Here is a 27,348-nt window from a genome sequence, read left to right as displayed (position 1 = left end):
CGATGAACTGAAATGGAACACCAACAAAGTACTCCATCCAACGAATGATTACAGAATAACTGCAGATGCAGGAGGGATAAACAAAATGAACATCAATTCCTACATTCAGAACTTTCCCTCACTTACCGGTCCTCTACCACTTAGTAGCATTGTGTTGCTAATTTCATTCATAGCACGACAACAGTGAACAGTGGACCCGCTGGCTGGACAGAAAGCATGTGAGAGAATGAGAGACTTACAGACATCCGGCGCCTCGTCCGAGCCATCTGGGCAGTCTTTCTCTCCATCGCAGTGCCAGCCCTTGGAGATACACGTTACCTGGTCCTTGCACACAACCTGCTTTGGACTGCACGTCTTTGGGCCTGAAACACACAAGACACAAATATTAACTAACAATAAAAGTCTGTAGCAGATAACTCTATGTAGTAGCAAACACAAAACACAATGTTGACTAGAATGTTTGATGCATAATGGTTGTTTGAGAAGGCAAAGGCAGCTCAATAGTTGTGAACTGCATAACTAAGTGTAGGTAAAAATATAAAAGGGTGTTTGACAGACATCCCATAATACCTGTTGCATAATAAAAAGGAGAAGAATGTTGAATCATTGTTAAATAAATGTTATTTCAGATTGATAGGTGAAAACTTTGAGGCATCATTAGTCAAATGCAGTTTTTCTGTTGACGTTTCTATTTCTGTGGAGTCATCTGGCTGTTAGAATGAAGGCTCAGGCAGCTTTGAATCACAACAGATAAAACTGGGACTAATTGGGCTCAGAGAATGTTGTCCTGATTGGCAGATCTTTAGTGGAAGGAACCAAGAGCGGACACACACTCACAGTCACAGGCAAGGCGCACTCACAGTCACAGGCAAGGCGCACTCGCAGTCACAGGCAAGGCGCACTCGCAGTCACAGGCAAGGCGCACTCGCAGTCACAGGCAAGGCGCACTCGCAGTCACAGGCAAGGCGCACACGCAGTCACAGGCAAGGCGCACACGCAGTCACAGGCAAGGCGCACACGCAGTCACAGGCAAGGCGCACACGCAGTCACAGGCAAGGCGCACACGCAGTCACAGGCAAGGCGCACACGCAGTCACAGGCAAGGCGCACACGCAGTCACAGGCAAGGCGCACACGCAGTCACAGGCAAAGCGCACACGCAGTCACAGGCAAGGCGCACACGCAGTCACAGGCAAGGCGCACACGCAGGCAAGGCGCACACGCAGGCAAGGCGCACACGCAGGCAAGGCGCACACGCAGGCAAGGCGCACACGCACTCACAGGCAAGGCGCACACGCACACACACACACACAGGCAAGATGGAGCACACATACCCACTCACACACTCACAGGCAAGATGGAGCACACACACCCACTCACACACTCACAGGCAAGATGGAGCACACACACACACACTCACAGGCAAGATGGAGCGCACACACACACACACACACACACACACAAAACACACTCACAGACAAGATGGAGCACACACACACACACACACACTCACAGGCAAGGAGCACACACACACACACACACACACACACACACACACACACACACAGGCAAGGAGCACACACACACACACACACACTCACAGGCAAGATGGAGCACACACACACACACACACACTCACAGGCATGGAGCACACACACACTCACAGGCATGGAGCACACACACACACACAGGCATGGAGCACACACACACACAGGCATGGAGCACACACACACACAAACACACACAGGCATGGAGCACACACACACACAGGCATGGAGCACACACACTCCCGGCGCACACACACATACTCACGGCGCACACACACACACACACACTCACGGCGCACACACACACACACACACTCACAGGCATGGCGCACACACACACACACACACACACACACACACACACACACTCACAGGCATGGCGCACACACACACACACACACACACACACACACACACACACACTCACGGCACACACACACACTCACGGCGCACACACACACACTCACAGACATGGCGCACACACACACACACACACACACACACAGGCATGGAGCACACACACACACACACACTCACAGGCATGGCGCACACACACACACACACACTCACAGGCATGGCGCACACACACACACACACACAGGCATGGCGCACACACACACTCACACACAGGCATGGCGCACACACACACACTCACACACAGGCATGGCGCACACACACACACACACAGGCATGGCGCACACACACACACACACACAGGCATGGCGCACACACACACACACACACACACACAGGCATGGCGCACACACACACACACACACACACACACACACACACACACACACACACACAGGCATGGCGCACACACACACTCACAGGCATGGCGCACACACTCACAGGCATGGCGCACACACACACACACTCACAGGCATGGCGCACACACACACACTCACAGGCATGGCGCACACACACACACACACACTCACAGGCATGGCGCACACACACACACACACACACACACACACTCACAGGCATGGGGCACACACACACACACACACACAGGCATGGCGCACACACACACAGGCATGGCGCGCACACACACACACACACACACTCACAGGCATGGCGCACACACACACACACACACAGGCATGGCGCACACACACACACACACACACACACACACAGGCATGGCGCACACACACACACACACTCACAGGCATGGAGCACACACACACACACTCACAGGCATGGCGCACACACACACACACACACACTCACAGGCATGGCACACACACACACTCACAGGCATGGCACACACACACACACACACAGGCATGGCGCACACACACACTCACAGGCATGGCGCGCACACACACACTCACAGGCATGGCGCACACACACACACACACTCACAGGCATGGCGCACACACACACACACTCACAGGCATGGCGCACACACACACACTCACAGGCATGGCGCACACACACACACTCACAGGCATGGCGCACACACACACACTCACAGGCATGGCGCACACACACACACACACACACTCACAGGCATGGCGCACACACACACACACACTCACAGGCATGGCGCACACACACACACACTCACAGGCATGGCACACACACACACACACACACACACACACACACACACACACACACACAGGCATGGCACACACACACACACAGGCATGGCACACACACAGGCATGGCACACACACACACACTCACAGGCATGGCACACACACACACACTCACAGGCATGGCACACACACACTCACAGGCATGGCACACACACACTCACACACACACACTCACAGGCATGGCGCACACACACACACACAGGCATGGAGCACACACACACACAGGCATGGAGCACACACACACACAGGCATGGAGCACACACACACACACACACACAGGCATGGAGCACACACACTCCCGGCGCACACACACACACGCTCACGGCGCACACACACACACACTCACGGCGCACACACACACACACACTCACGGCGCACACACACACACACACACACACTCACAGGCATGGCGCACACACACACACACACTCACAGCCATGGCACACACACACACACACACTCACGGCACACACACACACTCACGGCGCACACACACACACTCACTCACAGCCATGGCACACACACACACACACACTCACGGCACACACACACACACTCACGGCGCACACACACACACTCACAGACATGGCGCACACACACACACACACACACACACACAGGCATGGCGCACACACACACACACACACACACACTCACAGGCATGGAGCACACACACACACACACACACACACACACTCACAGGCATGGCGCACACACACACACACACACACACAGGCATGGCGCACACACACACACACACACAGGCATGGCGCACACACACACACACACACACACACACACACACAGGCATGGCGCACACACACACAGGCATGGCGCACACACACACTCACAGGCATGGCGCACACACTCACAGGCATGGCGCACACACACACACTCACAGGCATGGCGCACACACACACACTCACAGGCATGGCGCACACACACACACACACTCACAGGCATGGCGCACACACACACACACACTCACAGGCATGGCGCACACACACACTCACAGGCATGGCGCACACACACACACACACACACACACACACACACACACACACACACACACACACACACACACACTCACAGGCATGGGGCACACACACACACACACACACACAGGCATGGAGCACACACACACAGGCATGGCGCGCACACACACTCACAGGCATGGCGCACACACACACACACACACACACACACACACAGGCATGGCGCACACACACACACACACACAGGCATGGCGCACACACACACACACACTCACAGGCATGGCGCACACACACACACACTCACAGGCATGGCGCACACACACACACACACTCACAGGCATGGCGCACACACACACACACACACACTCACAGGCATGGCACACACACACACTCACAGGCATGGCACACACACTCACAGGCATGGCACACACACACACAGGCATGGCGCACACACACACAGGCATGGCGCACACACACACACACACTCACAGGCATGGCGCGCACACACACACTCACTCACAGGCATGGCGCGCACACACACACACTCACAGGCATGGTGCACACACACACACACACTCACAGGCATGGCGCACACACACACACTCACAGGCATGGCGCACACACACACACACACACACTCACAGGCATGGCGCACACACACACACACACTCACAGGCATGGCGCACACACACACACACACACACACTCACAGGCATGGCGCACACACACACACTCACAGGCATGGCGCACACACACACACACTCACAGGCATGGCGCACACACACACTCACAGGCATGGCACACACACACACACACTCACAGGCATGGCACACACACACACACACACACACACACTCACAGGCATGGCACACACACACACACAGGCATGGCACACACACACACACAGGCATAGCACACACACACACACACACACACAGGCATGGCACACACACACTCACAGGCATGGCACACACACACACTCACACACACACACTCACAGGCATGGCGCACACACACACACAGGCATGGCACACACACACACACAGGCATAGCACACACACACACACACACACACACACACAGGCATGGCACACACACACTCACAGGCATGGCACACACACACTCACACACACACACTCACAGGCATGGCACACACACACTCACAGGCATGGCACACACACACTCACACACACACACTCACAGGCATGGCGCACACACACACACACACACTCACAGGCATGGCGCACACACACACACACTCACAGGCATGGCGCACACACACACACACTCACAGGCATGGCGCAAACACACACACACTCACAGGCAACACACGGAAGTATAACACGGAAGTATAAACACCATGGGACCACGCAGCCGTCACACCGCTCAGGAAGGAGACGCGTTCTGTCTCCTAGAAATGAATGTACTTGTGCGAAAAGTGCAAATCAATCCCAGAACAACAGTAAAGGACTTTGTGAAGATGCTGGAGGAAACAGGTACAAAAGTATCCATATCCACAGTAAAACGAGTCATATATCGACATAACCTGAAAGTCCGCTCAGCAAGGAAGAAGCCACTGCTCCAAAACCACCATAAAAAAAGCCAGACTACAGTTTGCAACTGCACATGGGGACAAAGATCATACTTTTTGGAGAAATGTCCTCTGGTCTGATGAAACAAAAATAGAACGGTTTGGCCATAATGACCATTGTTATGTTTGGAGGAAAAAGGGGGATGATTGCAAGCCAAAGAACACCATCCCAACCGTGAAGCACGGGGGTGGCAGCATCATGTTGTGTGGGTGCTTTGCTGCAGGAGGGACTGGTGCACTTCGCAAAATAGATGGCATCATGAGGAGAGAAAATTATGTGGATATATTGAAGTAACATCTCAACACATCAGTCAGGAAGTTAAAGCTTGGTCGCAAATGGGTCTTCCAAATGGACAATGACCCCAAGCATACTTTCAAAGTTGTGGAAAATGGCTTAAGGACAAAGTCAAGATATTGGAGTGGCCCTGACCTCAAGCCTATAGAAAATGTGTGGGCAGAACTGAAAAAGTGTGTGCGAGCAAGGAGGCCTACAAACCTGACTCCGTTACACCAGCTCTGTCAGGAGGAATGGGCCAAAATTCACCCAACTTATTGTGGGGAGCTTGTGGAAGGCTACCCGAAATGTCTGACCCAAGTTAAACAATTTAAAAGGCAATGCTACCAAATACTATTTGAGTGCATGTGAACTTCTGACCCACTGGGAATGTGATGAAAGAAAAAAAAGCTGAAATAAATCACTCCACTATTATTCTGACATGTCACATTCTTAAAATAAGGTGGTGATCATAACTGACCTAAGACAGGGAATTGTTTTACTAGGATTAAATGTCACGATTTGTGAAAAACTGAATTTAAATGTATTTGGCTAATGTAAAACTTCCTACTTCAACTGTATATATCGTATAACTATTAAGTTAACTAAGATGTGCATAAATAAATTCTCTCCAGCTGGGTTTTGATAACTTGCTAATGTTACCTAAGTAGCAAACGTTAGCTTCCAAGGTCAAGCTTCTTGGTAAAAGCAGCAGAGCCAATCCCCTCCTGGATTAATGTCACAGCTGCCTAATTTTATTTTGTGCGTTCTGCAAACTGCATTTTGAGATACTTGACCTCGTTAACATTTACCTAGCATCCGCTATGAGAATTCCTTAGTACTTGTTAGCTTTTTCTTAGCATTCTGGTAAATTACGTTTTGTGTGCATTACCGTTGATACCGTCTATCCCAGAATGGCACAGGAACAGTATGAAGGTTACTAAGCAACTAACTGATGTCGGTTCAATTACTTGAATTTCATTTAGTTAAGGGTTTTTTGAGAGCCTAATACGCTCTTTCTCTAGAGAGAAATTAAATAATTCACAAGATAGATTAAGTCCAGAACTATATGGGCCGCTGGGCAGAAGGGAGTTGTAGTTTTCATACAGCAAATATTCAACCTAGTTCTTCTTTGGTATTACAGCGGTCCACAAACAAATGCTATAGGTGCATGCCGCCACCTACAGTATTGGTTGTGTATCAGCCTACTATTCTATAGTATGAATTCTTTACACTTTGCAACAACAAAAAAATGCCCTACCAACCCTACACAGATTAAAACCTCATCACTATTCCACTACTTTGGCCCCATCTGATCCTACACCAGGCCAGCAGTAAAATATTGCACACCCAAGTACTACCACCCCATATATCCTCTGATTTACATTCCATTCCTGCGGTACAGTTGACAACCATGGCCATGAAATAAATAAAAAGTAAAATATTCTAAAATTACTGAAGCACGTTATTCCTATCATGATTGACCTCTGCCTACTCACAGGGATCCTCTTAGGATCCTTCACCCTGGACTCTTCTTCCTCTACTACACCCTACACTGCCTCAGCATACAACACCTTATGCACTACTCTGTTCCTGGCAACCTCAACCTGCCTTTCTCTCACCGGACACCTCTGATCTCCAGCCACTACAGTTTACACACAGCTCTTTCCACCGATACTACACATTCCTTTGTGTCATGTCCTCCTGCACTCTTCTCACATCTAGGAATCTCCCTCCTACACACTGCTGCCACATGACATTAAGCTTGATTCTTACAACACCGTATTGGGTAGAGGTCGACCGATTAATCAGAATGGCCGATTAATTAGGGCCGATTTCAAGTTTTATTCATAACAATCGGTAATTGTTTTTTTTTGCCACCAATTTGCCGATTTAAAAAAAAAAATGGTATTATTATTTTTTACACCTTTATTCAACTAGGCAAGTCAGATTAAGAACACATTCTTATTTTCAATGACGGCCTAGGAACGAGGGTTAACTGCCTTGTTCAGGGGGGATTCGGGGATTCGTTTTTGCAACCTTCTGGTTACTAGTCCAACACTCTAACCACCTGCCTTACATTGCACTCCACGAGGAGCCTGCATGGCAGGCTGACTACCTGTTACGAGGGTAGCAAGAAGCCAAGGTAAGTTGCTAGCTAGCATTAAACTTATCTTAACATAATCATATTACTAGTTTATCTAACTTGTCCTGCGTTGCATATAATTGATGCAGTGCCTGTTAATTTCTCATCGAATCACAGCCTACTTCGACAAACGGGTGATGATTTAACAAGTGCATTTGCGAAAAAAGCACTGTCGTTGCCCCAATGTACCTAACCATAAACATCAATGCCTTTCTTTAAAATCAATACACAGTATATATTTTTAAACCTGCATATTTAGTTAATATTGCCTGCTAACATGAAATTGTGTCACTGCTCTTGCGTTCATTGCCTGGCTCGTTGCGAACTAATTTGTCCGAATTTTATGTAATTATGACATACCATTGAAGGTTGTGCAATGTAACAGGAATATTTAGACTTAGGGATGCCACCCGTTAGATAAAATACAGACTGGTTCCGTATTTCACTGAAAGAAAAAAAAGTTTTATTTTCGAGATGATAGTTTCCGGATTCGACCATATTAATGACCTAAGGCTCATATTTCTGTGTGTTTATTATATTATAATTAAGTCTATGATTTGATAGAGGAGTCTGACTGAGCGGTGGTAGGCACCAGCAGGCTCGTAAGCATTCAATCAAACAGCACTTTCGTGCATTTTGCCAGCAGCTCTTCGCAATGTATTGCGCTGTTTATGACTTCAAGCCTGTCAACTCCCAAGATTAGGCTGGTGTAACCGATGTGAAATGGCTAGCTAGTTAGCGGGTGCGCGCTAATAGCGTTTCAAATGTCACTCGCTCTGAGACTTGGAGAAGTTGTTCCCCTTGCTCTACATGGGTAATGCTGCTTCGAGGGTGGCTGTTGTCGATGTGTTCCTGGTTCGAGCCCAGGGACGGAAGCAATACTGTTACACTGGCAATACTAAAGTGCCTATAAGAACATCCAATAGTCAAAGGTATATGAAATACAAGTTGTATAGAGAGAAATAGTCCTATAATAACTACAACCTAAAACTTCTTACCTGGGAATATTGAAGACTCATGTTAAAAGGAACCACCAGCTTTCATATGTTCTCATGTTCTGAGCAAGGCACTTAAACATTAGCTTTCTTACATGGCACATATTGCACTTTTGCTTTCTTCTCCAACACTTTGTTTTTGCATTATTTAAGCCAAATTGAACATGTTTCATTATTTGAGGCTAAATTGATTTTATTGATGTATTATATTAAGTTAAAATAAGTGTTCATTCAGTATTGTTGTAATTGTCATTATTACAAAAAATAAAAATAAACATTTAAAATCGGCTGATTAAAATCGGTATCGGCTTTTTTGGGTCCTCCAATAAATCGGTATCAGCGTTGAAAAATCATAATCGGTCGACCTCTAGGTTCTGGACAAAAGCTCTCACGGGATGACTGACATCCTAACTTGACTTTAAATCGGGGTACAAACTCAGCATCAAAACTCAGTAGTAGTAGTAGTAGTACTCAGCAGTAGACACTGTCTTATCCGTTTCATCACATCCTCCACCAGGTCTATGTGGCACCAAAACGGCGGGACTCTGGGAATCTTCACATTCAGTTGGCCTTCAACACTTAAAACCAGTTATTACTCCTTTCAACGGCACCCTGCTCCGGAGAGGAAAACAAGTCACAGCTCTTGTCCCCAGTCAGGTCGTGCGGCACAAATGCGGGAAAAAAAGACAATTCCACTTCAAGGCACTTTCACCGACCCAAAATTCCCCAAACTCTTCTCCTGCCCAACCTGACGCCAGAAAGCAAGGATTCATTCTCTTCAAAAATATCACTCCCACTAGGCAAAAACATCTTTATCACCATCGGGACGAGGCTCAAACTCGGCAGTCTTCACCGCACCTGCCACTGAAGTTAATTTATCCTCACTCTGGTCATGTTTCATTTCCTTCTGCAGCACTCCATATTCACTCTTAATATATGTTCCACTTTCTTCCTTTTTTTCCCCTACCCGCCTTCTTACCAACCTCAAATGGGTTCCCCTGACTCCATCTCCAAGTCCAACAACCATTCTGGCATACCCGCCAACCTGTGTCAACCTAGTTCAGCACAGAAACGTGGTATTTAACTACAATGACCATTATCCTTTGTGTCTGTTGTTTTCTTGCTCGGACACAGATAGATACACTTTTATGCCTGCTACGTTAGGTTACATACACACAGACCGCATACGCCGCCGCATGAGAGAGGAATGTACACAACGACGAGAGACCAAGGGATAGAGTTCATGAAATAAATGTACTTTTTCAGATGACAAACCAGAATGCCGACAGTGGTTTGATTTCCGAAAGTTATTCTACCCTTTTAGTATATGTATTTAGCCTGTACTGAACAAGTCAGAGGATTACTATGAGTGCGACACAGCATTTCAAGGGAGGTTCAACAAAAAACAAGTTAGCAGACTCCAATATCTTCCTACTGCTATTTGGCCTACAGTGGCCATACTCCTTTATAATATCAGCCGTAGCGTTCCTCAGTGTGCAAACGTCTGTGATACAGCCAAATGAGAAGTTTGACAGACAGGAGTTGGGCAAACGGGCAGCAGTGTGACAGCCAGGCTGTTTGACTGACAGGGGAACTAGTTATTACTAGAGATAGTGAAATTGTATGTGAATGAGGACATGGAAAGTCATCGTCTCTGAAGTTGAAGAGGCACTCATCAGAAGAGTGACCACAGAAAGGAGGGTCTATTGCTGGCTGAGTGTGGGGGGGGATATGAAAGGGTATATGGGGTTGGCTAAATCTCCACTCAGCTGACTGCCAGTGAAGTATTAGTGCCTCCTCTCTACCAGTACACTTAATTTTTTTTTAAACAGAAAAGTCTTGAGAAATGTGAAAAAGAGTCACCCAGATTCAGAAACATTCTTTCCTTCTAAGGTGCAGCCAAATGGTCTGCTAGTCTTCCAGGTGACCACTGACTGAAACATTCAGTTTGTTTGTATTCATCAAATAAAAAGGGGCCATGTTGGGTTATTTTAGTGCATTGAACTGGCAAGCTCCTAAGGTGAAAGGGGTCTTTATATGGCTCTCTGACACTGGAATATACACATGAACACACACAATTATAAACATGCATGCGCACAAAGAGAAGTCTGACTCCGACATGCAGATATTTTGTTCTGCTCATCCTCTTCCTGACAGTGCTACCATCACCCCAGCCTGACTCACTACATCTAATGTCTACCTCTGTATCTCCATTCTCTCTCCCAAAAGTCACACCTGATCCCTGAATGAATAATGAAATGGAACCACGGCTTGTGTAAAAGGAGCTCTTATTTGTTGTTTGTTTGGAAGGAGGCTACGGTAGACACCACTAGCAGAGACAGGCCAGGCACCTCCCATCTCCTGTAACTTCCTGTATGTGAACGCTGTTTGCTGTGACAGGGCCTACAGAGAGCAACCGTTATGTTTGTAACAGCAGTGTGTGTGTGTAATGACTTTCCCAGCCAGTAATGACTGTGGGATTAAACCGGTGTGTTCTGTTCATATAGCAGCAGCCGCTTCAGACAAGACTCAACAAGCAGCTGACAAGAAGACACCGGGAAAAGCAAGAAGTGGGTCAGGAGGTTAGTTAGCTACTGTAGCAGACATTACTGTACTACTACTGGGACTGTTGTGACCAGCTGAGATGTTTTAAAATGAGGAAGAGACAATAAGTAAAGAGAATGGTGACAAGAATATCTGAGTATTTCCAGGGTATTTCCAATTTCATATTAGAACTGATGAGTAAAATGAGTATTGCTCATTCTGGATGGCAATGCTGGTTAAATAACCTACATTAACCTGTATAGGATAGGGGGCAGTATTTTCACGGCCGGATAAAAAAAACGTACCCAATTTAAATCTGGTTATTACTCCTGCCCAGAAACTACAATATGCATATAATTATTTGATTTGGATAGAAAACACCCTAAAGTTTCTAAAACTGTTTGAATGGTGTCTGTGAGTATAACAGAACTCATATGGCAGGCCAAAACCTGAGAAGATTCCATACAGGAAGTGCCCTGTCTGACAATTTGTTCTCCTTCTGTGGCATCTCTATCGAAAATACAGCATCTCTGCTGTAACATGACATTTTCTAAGGCTTCCATTGGCTCTCAGAAGGCACCAGAAAGTGGAATGGGGTGTCTGCTGTCTCTGGGCGAAGAACAGCAGGAGAATTTGTGAGTGGTCAGCCTGGGGACAGTGAGACAGAGGCGCATTCACGAGAATTCTCAATTTTTTTCTTTCAGCCTTTGAATGAATACAACGTCGCCCAGTTGGAATATTAATCGCTATTTTACGAGAAAAATAGCATAAAAATTGATTTTAAACAGCGTTTGACATGCTTCGAAGTACAGTAATGGAATATTTTGAAATTTTGTCACGAAATGCGCTCGCGTCACGAACAAAACAGAACCATTTGAATATAACTATGGATTATTTGGAACCAAAACAACATTTGTTGTTGAAGTAGAAGTCCTGGGAGTGCATTCTGACGAAGAACAGCAAAGGTAATCCAATTTTTCTAATAGTAATTCTGAGTTTAGTGAGTCCCAAACTTGGTGGGTGTCAAAATAGCAAGCCGTGATGGCCGAGCTATGTACTCAGAATATTGCAAAATGTGCTTTCGCCGAAAAGCTATTTTAAAATCTGACACCGCGATTGCATAAAGGAGTTCTGTATCTATAATTCTTAAAATAATTGTTATGTATTTTGTGAACGTTTATCATGAGTAATTTAGTAAGTTCACCGGAAGTTTTCGCTGGGTATGCTAGTTCTGAACATCACATGCTAATGTAAAAAGCTGGTTTTTGATATAAATATGAACTTGATTTAACAAAACATGCATGTATTGTATAACAATGTCCTAGGAGTGTCATCTGATGAAGATCAAAGGTTAGTGCTGCATTTAGCTGTGGTTTTGGTTTTTGTGACATATATGCTTGCTTTGAAAATGGCTGTGTGATTATTTTTGGCAGGGTACTCTCCTGACATAATCTAATGTTTTGCTTTCGCCGTAAAGCCTTTTTGAAATCGGACAATGTGGTTAGATTAATGAGAGTCTTGTCTTTAAAATGGTGTAAAATAGTCATATGTTTGAGAAATTGAAGTTATAGCATTTTTGAGGTATTTGTATTTCGCGCCACGCGATTCCACTGGCTGTTGACTTGGGTGGGACGCAAGCCCCTGGAAGTTAACCTCGCCCAGACAGGTTAATGAATAAATTATACAATGGAAAACTGGTGGATCACATCCAAGTGGCTAAAGGGGAAAGACAGATGGGTGTAGGGAGGACAAAGTGGAGAGAAAAAGACAGAACAGGGGAAAGAAGGAGAGAAGACAAAAGAAGGTATAGGAAGAGCACCAGGGCGAGACAGCAAGTTCCACTGCTGACCAGCAGGAGCAGGAGATAAAGGCCTGATGTTCAGGCCAGCTCAGGACAGGGGAGAATGGGGGGCTGAGGCAGGAGAAGGAGGGTGTAGTTGAGATTAGGGCTGTGGCAGTCATGAAATGTAGTCACCCTGTGATCGTCAAGCAAATACCTGGGTCGGTCTCACGGTAATTGAACGTTAATTAACAAACACATTTTGCATCTCCTGGCTTCCATCTCCAACAAGCCACTGATGCAGACCTTTGGAACATATACATTTTAAAAAGTTGAATAAATCCATGTAATATAGTCTACACCTTCACAACATATCCATTATTTATTTTAGACAGGTCTAAAGAAGCATGATTATGAAGAAAATGTAGTCTATTTCAGAAGAAAAGAATAGCATACTCTGAGTTGTCCTTATGTTAGGTCCTGATGTGGCCAAATGGCTGTGGGTTACACTAGTTCATTTAGCAGATAAGATTTGCTTTCTGTGGAATTATTTTATAGTATGAAGAATACAATTTAACATAGCTGAATAAAATAGAAAGGATATTTTCTCCAAACGATTTGAGGGAGTGCGCACTATTCTGTGTTGAGCGGTTAACAAAGAAATACAGTTGAAGTTGGAAGTTTACATACACCTTAGCCAAATACATTAAACTCAGTTTCACAATTCCTGACATTTAATTCCATTAAAAATGCCCTGTTTAGTTAAGTTAGGATCACCACTTTATTTTAAGAATGTGAAATGTCAGAATAATAGTAGAGAGAATGATTTATTTCAGCTTTTATTTCTTTCATCACATTCCTAGTGGGTTAGAAGTTCACATACACTCAATTAGTATTTGGTAGCATTGCCTTTAAATTGTTTCACTTTGGTCAGACGTGTCAGGTAGCCTTCCACAAGCTCCCCACAATAAGTTGAGTGAATTTTGGCACATTCCTCCTGACAGAGTTGGTGTAACTGAGTCAGGTTTGTAGGCCTCTTTGCTTGCACACACTTTTTCAGTTCTGCCCACAAATTTTCTATAGGATGAGGTCAGGGCTTTGTGATGGCCACTCCAATACCTTTACTTTGTTGTCCTTAAGCCATTTTGCCACAACTTTTGTAGTATGCTTGGGGTCATTGTCCATTTGGAAGACCCATTTGCATTTCTTCAAAAAGTATGATCTTTGTCCCCATCTGCAGTTGCAAACCGTAGTCTGGCTTTTTTATGGCGGTTTTGGAGCAGTGGCTTCTTCCTTGCTGAGCGGCCTTTCAGGTTATGTCGTTTTACTGTGGATATGGATACTTTTGTACCCGTTTCATCCAGCATCTTCACAAGGTCCTTTGCTGTTGTTCTGGGATTGATTTGCAGTTTTCGCACCAAAGTATGTTCATCTCTAGGAGACAGAACACGTCTCCTTGCTGAGCGGTGTGACAGCTGCGTGGTCCCATGGTGTTTATACTTGCGTACTACTATTTGTACAGATGAACGTGGTACCTTCAGGCATTTGGAAATTGCTCCCAAGGATGAACCACACTTGTGGAGGTCTAGAATGTGTTTTCTGAGGTCTTGGCTGATTTCTTTTGATTTTCCCATGATGTCAAGCAAAGAGGCACTGAGTTTGAAAGTATGCCTTGAAATACATACACAGGTACACCTCCAATTGACTCAAATGGTGTCAATTAGCCTATCAGAAGCTTCTAAAGCCATGACATAATTTTCTGGAATTTTCCAAGCTGTTTAAAGGCACAGTCAACTTAGTGTATGTAAACTTCTGACCCACTGGAATTGTGATAGTGAATTATAAGCAAAATAATCTGTAAACAATTGTTGGAAAAATTACTTGTGTCATGCACAAAGATGTCCTAACTGACTTGCCAAAACTATAGTTTGTTAACAAGAAATTCGTGGAGTGGTTGAAAAACAAGTTAATGACTTCAACCTAAGTGTATGTAAACTTCCGACTTCAACTGTAGGTACTCCTATTTGCTTAATTTAGAGACATTAATGTCACTTCAGTTGTTCTACAGACGTTGGGCTATATGTTTTGATTTTTAACACGTTGTAAGGCTGCATGATGCGACTTGATTTGAAAAAAAGTATCTTGAAAGGGATGAGCTCTGCTTAATTTTTTTGCACAGGCTGTACACACTTCATTAGTCTCTCATTCACAATTTGACAAGCACTTGACAATGCCTTGAATTTCCAGCCGGCATCCCCTTTGTGGCCGTAATGCACCCTGAAAAAAAATCCATGCCTTTTGCGGCCAGTAGCTGTTGTGTCCTTTGCCCGGAGTGCTGCATACCCGAAGCGGCTCACTCACATGGCTTGCTATCACGTTATCAGGTCTTTCTCACAGGCTACAAGTGAAGACCGACACATTGGGACGCAACTGCGTGCGTCCTTATCCAATTCCGCAGTGCATATTGAAGATATTGGAAGAACTGTCCACATTTACTTTTCATCAGCAAAAAAGATGAGCAGGCCTAACAAACAGCAAAAGCACTAGCCTATGTCAATCTACTATCCCCCATAATACAAAACTTGACCTATTCTGTGCGAGAAACAAATATTCCAAACATAATCTAGGACAGTTGTGGGATACAATAGATCCCAATACAACCACTAGCATCAAAAACACTTAAGCAATGTGACTGACGCAACAGATCAAAACTTTTAGCTTAAAATGTTGATAAACTATTAGGCTATTTCTTAACATTATACACGCAGAAATGCACACATGGCAGTAGGCTATAAGCGCGAATGTTCCATTAGCAGAAAAACACTATCAAGTGTGACCGCAAATGCGATTATGCATGTAATGCTTTAATTATAAAAAGGTGCATTATGGTGAAAATTCTTACCCAAACTTGAAACGCACATGCATGCCAGTTATGCTCTAAACCCCCTGTAAAGCAGATTAATGTGCTTAATTTTTAGAAGTTATTATTTTGGCACCTTAGTTGTTGATACAAACCTTCTCAAAACATATAGGCCTATGGGCTAAGCTACATGAGGTGTGCGACTAGGATTAGAAAAAGTCGCAAAAAAGGCAGTTTCTATTGCTGGGCATCATTCACAAGTGATAATATTTATCATTCACAAGTGATAGGCTAATAATGTCAGACTAATCTTGTCTTTACATATATTATGTGTGAGATTTGTTTTGATTTAGAATGGACCATTATCATGCACCCGTCTCGAAAAAGCTGATGGGATCCTCCTCTTTTTAGTAGAGGCCATCACACTGATTTCTCACGCAGTCCTCCTCTCAACGTTGTATACCCAACTAGGAGGTGAGTGAAAACAGTCTGGGTTACCACCATTTGAATAACCGCTCACCCTCCACCACTGTCCACACAGTCACCCAGGAAGGGCACAATAAGGCTGGAGAGGAAGCGCCCTCTCAAGTCAAACAGCCTTCTCTCCTACAGCCACAGGATCCATTTACTCCAGTGACCACAGTACAGAAATATAAAACAAACAAACTGGAGCTGCACCAGGGAACCCACCAACACAGGGCACAGCACTATACTACACCGGTCAGGAGACCGAGGCAGAGACAATAGTCAGGTCTACTGTATAACTCCACTTACACAGCCAATGATAAGAGATACTGGATGTCTGAAAGTAGGCGTCAATCAACTCTCGAGAGCACTGGTAGAGGGTAATTTAAAAAAATGTAAATAACTTCACAGTAACCTAAAATGTATGGAGAACTAGTAATAGTTTTGGAAATGTTGCAGTGATCGGAGTCAATTGGAAACTACATTTTGAATGGTTTAGTTTAATAACAATAGGCCCTCTGAAGTCATGAATCATTAAGGGAAACATTTTATAAAATGTATGAATTCAGAATTGCCTCGTCTCTCGTGTTTACTCTATCCATCTAGTCAAGATGGTACTTAAAATCAGTAGTGACACTCGAACATCCAGTCATCAAAGTTGGCATTTGTCCCAAAGTAGATAAGACCGGCAGACAGACATAACATAGCTCACTCACCAGACAGAAATAGTTACTATACCCCAGGCAGTCAGAGACACACCAGCAACACCCTTATTGACAATGTCACTGTGGGGTAGCCTAGACAGTACACTAGATGTTGACTGGGAGCTTTGATCACCTGCAGCCAGTCAGCCAGTGACTCAGACTCACCGTCATAGGCTACAGTTAGTCTCACCCCATTAACCGTAGCCTGTAATCACAGGAGACTGTTCTAATGACAGAGCAGGCTGGTCCGCCATTGTCCCTGTGTACACCACGGAAGTGAGTGTATGTGTGTGTGTAGCTGGTTTCCATTAGCGTACCTACACACTACTACTTGGATAAACTTCCTGAGAGAAAACCGGCTGCATTATCATTCAGACCACCCGAGAGGGAGATTCTTAGCTATGGTCTATTGTTACTGGGATTGTCTCCGAAGTGTGTGCGTATGTAAAATTTGTACTGAGAATAAAAAAGCTGGCACAGATACAAGACACCAAGTATGTGATGGGAGGCTGAGAAGAAAGAATGGCCATGAAATGACTGACGGGAATAGGGACCTGTGAAGATAGCATGTACTGTACTACATTTTAAATTGCAGACAGAACACAATACAGAGTAAACAAGTCTAACCCTAAATGTCTAGGTACATAACAAGTGATAAAAACGTAATTACATTTGCAGATATTTAAAAGGAGACAAAGCTCATACACCGGTAGGATTGTCAAACGTTCGCCTTTCAACAGAACAAAGCACCTCTGAAAAGTGTCAGCAATCTCACAGCAAAACGCTTGGAAGTCGTCAACAGCATTGTTAAAATACTCCAAACCAGTAGGTGGCAGTAGCTTTGTTTGGCAACGCATATCTGTACATCCTGCTTATGGTCTAGATTCTAAGCTATCTGCACTAATGTTGCTTTTTGTAGAAAACCCTTGTTGATACTAGCCACATACACTTAGGTTGGAGTCATTAAAACTCGTTTTTCAACCACTCCACAAATTTCTTGATAACAAACTATAGTTTTGCCAAGTCGGTTAGGACATCTACTTTGTGCATGACAAGTCATTTTTTCCAACAATTGATTACAGATTATTTCACTTATAATTCACTGTATTACAATTCCAGTGGGTCAGAAATGTACATACTCTTAGTTGACTGGGCCTTTAAACAGCTTGGAAAATTCCAGAAAATGATGTCATGGCTTTAGAAGCTTCTGATAGGCTAATTGACATCATTTGAGTCAATTGGAGATGTACCTGTGGATGTATTTCAAGGCCTACCTTCAAACTCAGTGCCTCTTTGCTTGACATCATGGGAAAATCAAAAGAAATAAGCCAAGACCTTAAAAAAAAAATGGTAGAACTCCACAAGTCTGGTTCATCCTTGGGAGCAATTTCCAAACCCCTGAAGGTACCACGATCATCTGTACAAACAACAGTATGCAAGTATAAACACCATGGGATCACGCAGCCGTCATCAGGAAGGAGACGTGTTCTGTCTCCTAGAGATGAACGTACTTTGGTGCGAAAAGTACAAATCAATCCCAGAACAACAAAGAACCTTGTGAAGATGCTGGAGGAAACAGGTACAAAAGTATCCATATCCACAGTAAAACGAGTCCTATATCAACATAACCTGAAAGGCCGCTCAGCAAGGAAGAAGCCACTGCTCCAAAACCGCCATAAAAAAGCCAGACTATGGTTTGCAACTGCACATTGGGAGAAAGATCATACTTTTTGGAGAAATGTCCTCTGGTCTGATGAAACAAAAATATAACTGTTTGGCCATTATGACCATCGTTATGTTTGGAGGAAAAAGGGGGAGGCTTGCAAGCCAAAGAAAACTATTCCAACCGTGAAGCACAGGGGTGGCAGCATCATGTTGGTGGGGTGCTTTGCTGCAGGAGGGACTGGTGCACTTCACAAAATAGATGGCATCATGAGGAAAGAAAATTATGTGGATAAATTGAAGCAACATCTCAAGACGTCAGTCAGGAAGTTAAAGCTTGGTCGCAAATGGATCTTCCAAATGGACAATGACCCCAAGCATACTTCCAAAGTTGTGGCAAAATGGCTTAAGGACAAAGTCAAGGTATTGGAATGGCCATCACAAAGCCCTGACCTCAATCCTATAGAAAATGTATGGGCAGAACTGAAAAGGCGTGTGCGAGCAAGTAGGCCTACAAACCTGACTCAGTTACACCAGCTCTGTCAGGAGGAATGGGCCAAAATTCACCCTTATTGTGGGAAGCTTGTGGAAGGCAACCCAAAATGTTTGACCCAAGTTAAACAATTTAAAGGCAATGCTACCAAATACTAATTGAGTGTATGTGAACTTCTAACCCACTAGGAATGTGATGAAAGAAATAAAAGCTGAAATAAATAATTCTCTCTACTATTATTATGACATTTCACATTCTTAAAATAAAGTGGTGATCCTAACTAACCTAAGACAGGGACTTTTTACTAGGATTAAATGTCAGGAATTGTGAAAACTGAGTTTAAATGCATTTGGCTAAGGTGTCTAAACTTCCGACATTAACTATAACTACATAGCATGATGACGAAGAAAATATTTAATTCACTCTCCATAGCTAGCTAGCTAAGTTGGTAGGTTTGTCACTACCGGGTCAGCACACAGCAGGTACCACTTTTGTTCTAGCAAGACAAGGAACTTTGATAAGTACCTATTGGCAGTCTGTGTGTTTCATGCTTTACATCAGGGTGAAAGAAACAACTTGAGTTGTGTGTAATCCCTCCCATCATGAACTCCCCTCTTGACTAGCCTTACAGTTCCGGCCTCCTTTTCAGACACACAAATCTAAAACAGCACTTTCCCCATTCACAGGAGAAAGAGAAAGGGCCAAGTGCTCAGATACATCTACCACTCCTGCCAAAAATGGACTCTATGGTCAGTCAAAACTAAAAGACATGAAAGCAACTTCAGATGGATAAGACGTTCCAAAAACATGACCACCCTTGACCTGGGAACACAGAGCTAAAACACCCCGCCGTGACGGTTTCTCTCAACTATTTGCAGAATGTACTTGGAAGTCCATTAAAACAAAGAGGGAAAAAAATTGTTTTTCCCTATGGAGAGCAAAGTTCCCTGGAGATGGCCCCATTAAATTCCAAACCCTGGGTATTTCACCGGCCACAAGCCCAGGTGTGACCAGTAATGGGAACACAAACGGCTGCAAAGGCTGAGGACAGAGGGAGTGAGGGGGGCGGACGAAAAAGGGGAGGATGGGGGATTGAGGGGATGTGTCAGAGACCCCGGAAAACCCCCCTGTCATGTCTTTAGAAGTCCTCTATTCTGACCTCTGGGCTGACCTGAAAAAGGTTACGCTTGGATCTAACAGCCAAAACAAGAACTCCCTGTGGCTACAGTGGCCTCCCTTCCCCTCCCTCTCCACCCAGGAGCCACACATGGTTCAAGATTTAGTAATGGAAAAAAGTGAAAAGAGCACAGGGAAAAGGTTCCCAAAAATGTTCACATTGCAAAACGCAAACAAAAGAAAAGCCCTGGGCACCAGCTGTGCCTCAAATATACAGTGGGGGGAAAAAGTATTTGATCCCCTGCTGATTTTGTACGTTTGCCCACTGACAAAGAAAGGATCAGTCTATAATTTTAAATGGTAGGTTTATTTGAACAGTGAGAGACAGAATAACAACAAAAATATCCAGAAAAACACATGTCAAAAATGTTATAAATTGATTTGCATTTTAATGAGGGAAATAAGTATTTGACCCCCTCTCAATCAGAAAGATTTCTGGCTCCCAGGTGTCTTTTATACAGGTAACGAGCTGAGATTAGGAGCACATTCTTAAAGGGAGTGCTCCTAACCGCAGCTTGTTACCTGTAAAAAAGACACCAGTCCACAGGAGCAATCAATCAGATTCCAAACTCTCCACCATGGCCAAGACCAAAGAGCTCTCCAAGGATGTCAGGGACAAGATTGTAGACCTACACAAGGCTGGAATGGGCTACAAGACCATCACCAAGCAGCTTGGTGAGAAGGTGACAACATTTGGTGCGATTATTCGCAAATGGAAGAAACACAAAAGAACTGTCAATCTCCCTCGGCCTGGGGCTCCATGCAAGATCTCACCTCGTGGAGTTGCAATGATCATGAGAACGGTGAGGAATCAGCCCAGAACTACACGGGAGGATCTTGTCAATGATCAAGGCAGCTGGGACCATAGTCACCAAGAAAACAATTGGTAACACACTACGCCGTGAAGGACTGAAATCTTGCAACGCCCGCAAGGTCCCCCTGCTCAAGAATACATATACATGCCCGTCTGAAGTTTGCCAATGAACATCTGAATGACTCAGAGGACAACTGGTGAAAGTGTTGTGGTCAGATGAGACCAAAATGGAGCTCTTTGACATCAACTCAACTCACCGTTTTTGGAGGAGGAGGAGGAATGCTGCCTATGACCCCAAGAACACCATCTCCACCGTCAAACATGGAGGTGGAAACATTATGCTTTGGGGGAGTTTTTCTGCTAAGGGGACAGGACAACTTCACCGCATCAAAGGGACGATGGACGGGCCATGTACCGTCAAATCTTGGGTGAGAACCTCCTTCCCTCAGCCAGGGCATTGAAAATGGGTCGTGGATGGGTATTCCAGCATGACAATGACCCAAAACACACGGCCAAGGCAACAAAGGAGTAGCTCAAGAAGAAGCACATTAAGGTCCTGGAGTGGCCTTGCCAGTCTCCAGACCTTAATCCCATAGAAAATCTGTGGAGGGAGCTGAAGGTTCGAGTTGCCAAACGTCAGCCTCGAAACCTTAATGACTTGGAGAAGATCTGCAAAGAGGAGTGGGACAAAATCCCTCCTGAGATGTGTGCAAACCTGGTGGCCAACTACAAGAAACGTCTGACCTCTGTGACAAGGGTTTGCCACCAAGTACTATGTCATGTTTTGCAGAGGGGTCAAATACTTATTTCCCTCATTAAAATGCAAATCATTTTATAACATTTTTGACATGCGTTTTTCTGGATTTTTTTGTTGTTATTCTGTCTCTCACTGTTCAAATAAACCTACTATTAAAATTATAGACTGATCATTTCTTTGTAAGTGGGCAAACGTACAAAATCAGCAGGGGATCAAATACTTTTTTCCCCCCACTGTAGAACCCTCTGGGAGTTTTGAATCAAATTACATTTTCCTAGTCACATGCGCCAAATCAACAGGTTTAGACCTTAGAGTGAAATGCTTACTTATGAGCCCCTAACCGACAGTGCAGTTTCAAAAAAATACAGATAAGAATAAGAGATAAAAGTAACAAGGAATTAAAGAGGAGCAGTAAAAATATATATATATATACAAGGGGGGGTACAGAGTCAATGTGCGGGGGTACCGGTAAGTTGAGGTAATATGTACATGTAGGTTGAGTTAATTAAAGTGACTATGCATAGATGACAACAGAGAGTGGCAGTGGTGTGGAGGGGGGGGGGGTGAATAGTCTGGGTAGCCATTTGACTAGATGTTCAGGAATCTTATGGCTTGGGGGTAGAAGCTGTTTAGAAGCCTCTTGGACATAGACTTGGCGCTCCGGTACCACTTGCCATGTGGTAGCAGAGAGAACAGTCTATGACTAGCGTGGCTGGAGTCTGACAGTTTTCAGGGCCTTCCTCTGACACCGCCTGGTATAGAGGTACTGGATGGCAGGACGCTTTGCCCCAGTGATGTACTGGGCTGTTCACCCTACCCTCTGTCGTGCCTTGCGGTCGGAGGCCAAGCAGTTGCCATACCAGGCAGTGATGCAACCAGTCAGGATACTCTCGATGGTGCAGCTGTAGAACCTTTTGAGGATCTGATGACCCATGCCAAATCTTTTCAGTCTCCTGAGGGGGAATAGATTTTGTCGTGCCTGCTTCACAACTCTCATGGTGTGCTTGGACCATGTTAGTTTGTTGGTGATGTGGACACCAAGGAACTTGAAGCTCTCAACCTGCTCCACTGCAACCCCTTCGATGAGAATGGGGGCGTGCTCGGTCCTCTTTTTCCTGTAGTCCACAAGGCCTGTAAACTTAAAACTTTACCAAATCCACCATTGAACAAACAGAAGGAAATAAACTTTAGACTCAGGGCTGCGGTAAATGTTTTATGAAAATGCAGCCAGTGTCTGATTGATCTTTTAATATAGGATGTTACTTTCTTGTTTTGAAAACAGGACATTTTAATGTTTTAATGAGCAGAGTCTGCTAGATATCTCTGTGAATAAAGGTCTTCATTAAAATTACATCAAAGAGGATAGGACGCTTGTGTGTGTGCACGTGCGTCAGCAGGAGTGGTTCAGCATGTTTACATGTTTTTTTTCTATATTTATAGTATGGTGTGTGTGTGTGTGTGTGTGTGTGTTAGAGCACAGTGGAGAATTAACAGCAGGAATGCACTCATGTCTGGGGAGGGCTGCCAAGTAAAATAGGTCTGGCCATGCGGGACACTACAGCCCTGAGACCGTTTAGATTTTACAGGTCAGATCTAAGTAGTAGACGCTATCGATCTACATATGCCTCTGTGGTATGGAGAAGCAAGACCCATTAGGGGAATGAGCCCATCATACGTGATCTTATTAATGTGCTGATTGGACATCTGCCTGAGTTTGTACCATGTGGGTGATTCTCACAAAGCCAGTTTTATTCATGTCTGTAGCAAACAGAGTTACAAAACCATGATGCATCTGCAAAAATCAACTATCATTCTGAGGACTAAGATGTCTAGTTTTTAGCAAAGTGTCTTATTTTAATTACATTTGGCAGAATTTTGTACATTTTTCACCCCAAACTCTCAATACCGAAATGCGTCCGGATTAAATTCTCTGGTACTTTTATACAATTTTACTTTCGGTTTTTCTAAATTATTTGAATAAAACAATGTTGCTGTAGTTGGCCCATAAATCATAAAAATTGGACAGTTGAAGGTTAAATAAATAAAATTACATTAAACTATTACATCTCATTAGCGTAGTACTTTTTCAAGTTCCTGTAAAAACGGCAATCAGTTTTTAAATAAAAGTTGTAGTCACCCATGATGCATCATCTCGGAGTAGTAGAAGTTGATTTATTCGCTTATATTCAGAATGAGGTTCTTATACTAAAAACACCCCCTTTGCCCCACTCAACTCAGGCCTTTTCATTAGCAGAGCAATGTTAAAAAATTATAAATTGATGTTTGTTTATAACTTTTTCACTGTCAAGGTCATGAGAATTTTGTGTAAATTGTGGTAAATTGCATAATATCTGATCTTTTTTTTTTTTTTTTTTACAATTATGAAATTGAAAAGTACAGATCCAAAACTCAGTGATCCAAGAGGAAATTTTTTGAAAAATGACAAGAAAATGTTTTGGTCAAATGTCAGTTGAGAGAATCACGTGTATCAACCGCGAGTCAGTCATCGACTGTGACCGGAGTGTGTTCCGTACAGTATGTTGGGACAGAAGTTGGAGACTTAACCTCCCATCACATTGACACGATGATTACACACCAGTTCAACTGCAAGAGAAGAGGAAAAGCCATGAGACTATTGCTTCCTTTGTGCAACCACAATCCTAATCCCGTTAACAATAAGGGAATCTGTAATAATGATGTTCCAAACGAGACCTAACTTCACCACATAATTCTGGCACTGTACAGTCTATACCTACAGTGAAGTAGGCCAGGCATGACCGTTAATGCTACTTAGATTGCTGCCGAGGGAAACATTTTAGAGGGAATTATAATGAAATCCTTTAGTGCCTTCTCACGGGACCAACACGATCATGCACGCAGTGTGAAGCACTGGACTTCAAAGATCCAGCTTCATTTCTCTAGAAGGTTCTCACTTGCCCACCATGCCTGTAGGACGAACATTTGATTTGACAAGGTGAAACAAGCAGTCTGTCATCCACTGTAGACACCCAAAGATGAGGTGTGTAAGAGACACCCCGAGGGAAGATGATTCAATAGCAGTGGTGGCATCGTTACCAAAACCATCACAATTTTACCTGTGGTCCCAGTGAATCTGGTCATACAAAAGTTGCACAATACAACCCAACCGAAAACATAATGTGATGGACTGGAGCCACTGACCACAAGATAAGTCATCTACCCTCAATTGAATTGGTGGGCTGGAGGTCTAACAAAGCTTGATGCAACATGTTACATCATTAAAGATATAGTAAGGGGAAGAAAGACGTTATGTCAGTATGTTATCGTTCACAGTAAAAGGGCAGTGAGAAAGAGGGTGAGAGCTGCCAAGATACTGTATGTATTCCGTCTCTGCTGGCACACACCAGCCTAACATGAAATTGCCTCTGCTTCAGTGATGTTACATCACCAGTGTCTGGGTCAATCCCCTTTGGTCCACAATCACCAGTGCAGTACACTTCTCTCGCTCTGTCCCAGGTCAATCAGGTGTGAAGATCGAGGACATCAGTGGGACAGTGTGTCTCTGATGTTACATCATAATAATAGAAAAAAACAGCCACTTTCTCTGCCCAATCAGGTGTGATAAAAGCCTTTTATGACCGCTAGCAATTTTTCTCCCTCACCAGGAAAGCATTGAATCACCTACGGTGTATTTTTTATTATTACATTTTTTTTAATTATATCTGAAACATACAATATACTTGCAGTGAAGCCACGCAACAACTACATCATACTAGTCATCCAACAGACTCCCATTCAGAGTGACACACAGAAGCATCCGGGGTCAATGCCCTGCTCAAGGGCACATTGACAGATCTCCCACCAGGCCAAAAAACATGAACCAGAACCCTCCAAGATCCCCCACTGTTGCTCAATAGCTGTCCCTCAACCATTCGAGACCCCTCCCACAGTCCCCCACCCAAGAAAAAAATATATTATAATTCCATTCCCCACCCCCAAGAACCCCCCAACAACGCCCCTTACATTGTGAAGGTGGTAAATGACCTTTTAATGACGTCAGACCGAGGCTCTGCATCTGTCCTCGTGCTCCTAGATCTTAGTGCTTCTTTTGATACCATCGATCACCACATTCTTTTGGAGAGATTGGAAACCCAAATTGGTCTACATGGACAAGTTCTGGCCTGGTTTAGATCTTATCTGTCGGAAATATATCAGTTTGTCTCTGTGAATGGTTTGTCCTCTGACAAATCAACTGTAAATTTCGGTGTTCCTCAAGGTTCCGTTTTAGGACCACTATTGTTTTCACTATATATTTTACCTCTTGGGGATGTCATTCGAAAACATAATGTTACATTTCACTGCTATGCGGATGACACACAGCTGTACATTTTAATGAAACATGGCGAAGCCCCAAAATTGCCCTCCCTAGAAGCCTGTGTTTCAGACATAAGGAAGTGGATGGCTGCAAACTTTCTACTTTTAACCTCTCTAGGGTATGTGGGACGAAATCGTCCCACCTACTCAACAGCCAGTGGAATCCCGTGGCGCGATATTCAAATACCTTAGAAATGCTATAACTTCAATTTCTCAAACATATGACTATTTTACACCATTTTAAAGACAAGACTCTCGTTAATCTAACCACACTGTCCAATTTCAAAAAGGCTTTACAACGAAAGCAAAACATTAGATTATGTCAGCAGAGTACTCAGCCAGAAATAATCAGACACCCATTTTTCAAGCTAGCATATAATGTCACATAAACCCAAACCACAGCTAAATGCAGCACTAACCTTTGATGATCTTCATCAGATGACACTCCTAGGACATTATGTTATACAATACATGCATGTTTTGTTCAATCAAGTTCATATTTATATCAAAAAACAGCTTTTAACATTAGCATGTGACGTTCAGAACTAGCATACCCATCGCAAACTTCCGGTGAATTTACT

General features: G+C 44.3%; 1 protein-coding gene across 1 annotated transcript in view; it reads right to left on the bottom strand.

The window, feature by feature from the left end:
- The window catches only part of LOC115149800 (low-density lipoprotein receptor-related protein 1), a 170,711-nt gene that overhangs the window by 103,528 nt on the left and 39,835 nt on the right, over positions 1-27,348 (bottom strand). Inside the window, exon 2 of the mRNA XM_029692627.1 lies at positions 240-362. Coding sequence (XP_029548487.1) covers positions 240-362 — 123 coding nt within the window. The remainder of the gene's footprint in view (positions 1-239; positions 363-27,348) is intronic.

The sequence above is a fragment of the Salmo trutta genome, chromosome 16, assembly GCF_901001165.1.
Source record: "Salmo trutta chromosome 16, fSalTru1.1, whole genome shotgun sequence".
Classification (NCBI taxonomy): domain Eukaryota; kingdom Metazoa; phylum Chordata; class Actinopteri; order Salmoniformes; family Salmonidae; genus Salmo; species Salmo trutta.
The sequence above is the reverse complement of the archived record's forward strand: the minus strand, read 5'-3'. Positions and strand labels throughout refer to the sequence as shown.